At 38.3% G+C, this 3,023-nt stretch overlaps 1 protein-coding gene across 1 annotated transcript; it reads right to left on the minus strand.

Moving 5' to 3' along the window:
• Nucleotides 1-569: 569 nt before the first annotated feature.
• On the minus strand, nt 570-1,277 carry LOC123702258 (piggyBac transposable element-derived protein 4-like). Its single transcript, XM_045649951.1, has one exon. It carries the CDS (start codon nt 1,275-1,277, stop codon nt 570-572), a length of 708 nt encoding a protein of 235 aa, XP_045505907.1.
• Nucleotides 1,278-3,023: the final 1,746 nt, after the last annotated feature.

Raw genomic sequence — 3,023 nt, forward strand, 5'->3', positions numbered from 1 at the left:
AGGAACTTCAGTAGGATACAAAAATAGGTTCAAACACTCTTAGAAACACATGGTTGACAAATAGCCTGAGAGTGTTCGCCGCACAATGGAATTCGACACATGCAACATGTGACCTTAGTTTTACGGTCTTTGCCTCTAGGACACACAGCACACCTTTTCTTGGTAGCAAGAACAGGAACTTCTTGCAATGACGGCACCTCTTTCTGCAAGATATCGCTTAGCAGTACACGGAGTTTGGTAGACAAAGTTTTATAAGTAAAACGTTCCTCCATTTGCGGCTTTATTAGGGCCATGGCAAGATTCTTCAACAAATGTCGCCGTTTTTGAACTCTGTTTGTGGTCATCTTGAGCAGGACATAAGAATTTACACCTACTATATTTAGAAGGCCATAAAAAATAGCCATTGGCCATCTCTTGGTTTTTCTAGATACACTGTATCTATGATACAGTTGGTCCATCAGGTCGACGCCGCATTTGCTTTTATTATAGTACTCGACTATTTCGGGTAGCCTGTTAACAGCATCTTTATCTGGTGTTGCATGAATCGTCGACAACAGCATTACCACTTTTTACTGGCAGTAAGACAAGAGAGTGAGTTCTTTGGAAAAGGCGAATTGTGCAGTGTTCTTATCGCGGTTTCGCAGCTCAAGAAAAAGAGGTGGTATTTCTCTCTTATTTTTTCGTAGCGTTCCTACGATAGTTACTTGTTTTTGAAATAACTGGTTTGCCACTAGTAAAGAAGTGAACAAGTTGTCACATGCCAGGTTGCGGTTGGATCCATGGATTGGTTCAGTCAATTTCATGGTGAAAAACTCTGCACATGGAACATTTCTTGGAGTGGAGTCCTTGCCCAAATAAACAAAAGCATTGATCATGTAAGCAGTTTTAGAGTCACATAACATTACAATCTTTATTCCATATTTGTCAGGCTTACTGGGAATATACATTTTGAAGACGCATCTTCCTCTGAACCCCAGTAACATTTCGTCTAATGTACAGTATTCAGACGGGCTGTATAATTCACTCGAGACTTTGACTATGTCATCAAATACTTGTCTTATTGGTGCCAGTCTATCATTCTCACGACGCTCTTCTCTGGTGGCACGATTATCGAACCTCAAACAGTTTGTCAGGAATTCAAATCGGGCTTCCGATATTTTAGCACGAAAATAGCCTATGCCTGAGTTTTTGTCGAAGAGTTCTTTGGTTGTCACATGATTCATGTTGAGAACTCCACAAAGATAATAAAGCCCGAACAAAGCTTTGATTTCCGTCATGTTAGTGTCTTCAACAAACGATGGGCGAACAGTGGAATTCGGCGGGCCGTAATTTTTTTCTTGAAATGAAATGAAATGAAAATAAGTTTATTATGGTCATGTGCAAAAAAAATATACAATTTAGTTAAAAAAAGGAGCTTAAAAATATACGTATGCCATAATTAGGCCAACCACTCAGTGTGTTTAGAGTTCTTCAATGTTATTGGCTGGCCTATCCCGCTTATATTTTTCCCTCTGTCGAGCAATTTCTGTTGGTGTTGTTGATTTTTTTTCTTTTTTTATTGTGATCTGCAATCAGTCGTAAGACTTTAATCAGATGAGGTGATTTAAATAAAATTATTATTTATTATTACAAATAAATTTTGCAAAATATATAACTACATTAATATTATTATTTTATATTATTAACGTTATTAGCATTTTATAAAACAAAGGATTGAATTGAAAGGAAGAAGTCAATGAACTCGACGTCAAATATCCTACCAAATACGTCACTTGGAGTCGAGTCTGTCACGTCCCGGAAAACTCCTCGCTTCGACTTTTGAACACAGTCATGTCTTTCTTCCAGTCAAATTGAAAACAGTCATCATATACAAGGTTTTGTATAGCTGTGTCTTCAGCCCGCACCACCTCATCAATCGTAGAATTGGTACAAAGGCCAGCATTTCGAAAAGAGTGCTGTATAGTTGTGGGTGTCACTTTCCCAGGATTTAGATAAAAAAATTACTTCATGCATTATATTAACAGAAGTTTTACCTTCAGATTAGACTAGCTCCATCAATAATTTCCTTTTGTAGTTCCCTGAGGCTTATAGTTTTATTCGCACTTTGATCCGTTGACTGTAAGATACTTGTCGTATTTGGAGGACCAACTCTATGTTTTGAAGGTTTGATATAAAACAGGTGGACAGGGAAGCTGTCAACAAGAAGTAAAATTTTGCCTTTGTTTCCATCATGAATCCGTTTCTTGTATTTTGGAAGGGTAAAACAGGTCCCGTTTGATCTTTTCCAGTTTGTGAATTTTCCTTTATATTGGTCCTTGGCGAACATCCGTGGCTCTCAATCCTTTGGGTGTGAGTCCCATCTGGTGCCACAAATCTGTTCTGTGGGTCACTGTGTAATTTTTATTAATATATTCATATTGAGGAAGGCAATCATAAGTTTTCCAGAAGTCAGCATGAATTTCTGTACCCTCATCATGTTTCTGTGTAAGTAGCAACATGTATTTCTGAAGGCCAAACATACTAAGGTCTAAAAACCGCAGGTTGAATCAAATCACTTTTGTGCCTCGCCCATACAAGATAGTATATGATGCTTATAATATGGGCGCAACTACATAAAGTGCGATACGTCCATGTATGCAACTACAATAGTACTCAGTGACCGCGTGACTATTATATGCTATATAGTATATAGGTAAAGGTGTATAGTATATACCTTTCAGGTTTTGAGCAGTATCCACTTACCACTACTTGGGTCACATACGCAGTCATTGAATCCGAGTTTTCAAGACGAAATTAATGATATGAGTCACCTGATGCGACGCTTAAATCCAGAAGTGGCAAATAACGCCTTTAACTTGGCCCACAAGTTATGCACTGTAGTTTCATTCTTGATGTGTTCGTAGAGCGATGGGTCGATAGTCATCACCATCTTTGCCTTAGCTTACCGATCATCTTGCTCACTTAGGTTAGCATTGTTCGTAATGTCGATGCCTTAAAGGATTAAGAAGTTTTCTACGGCGAAA

This window comes from Colias croceus, chromosome 23 (genome assembly GCF_905220415.1).
Source record: "Colias croceus chromosome 23, ilColCroc2.1".
NCBI lineage: Eukaryota > Metazoa > Arthropoda > Insecta > Lepidoptera > Pieridae > Colias > Colias croceus.

Bases quoted from the DNA above. Each gene is read 5' to 3' on its own strand.
- LOC123702258 (XM_045649951.1), bottom strand. From the start codon at position 1,277: ATGACGGAAATCAAAGCTTTGTTCGGGCTTTATTATCTTTGTGGAGTT.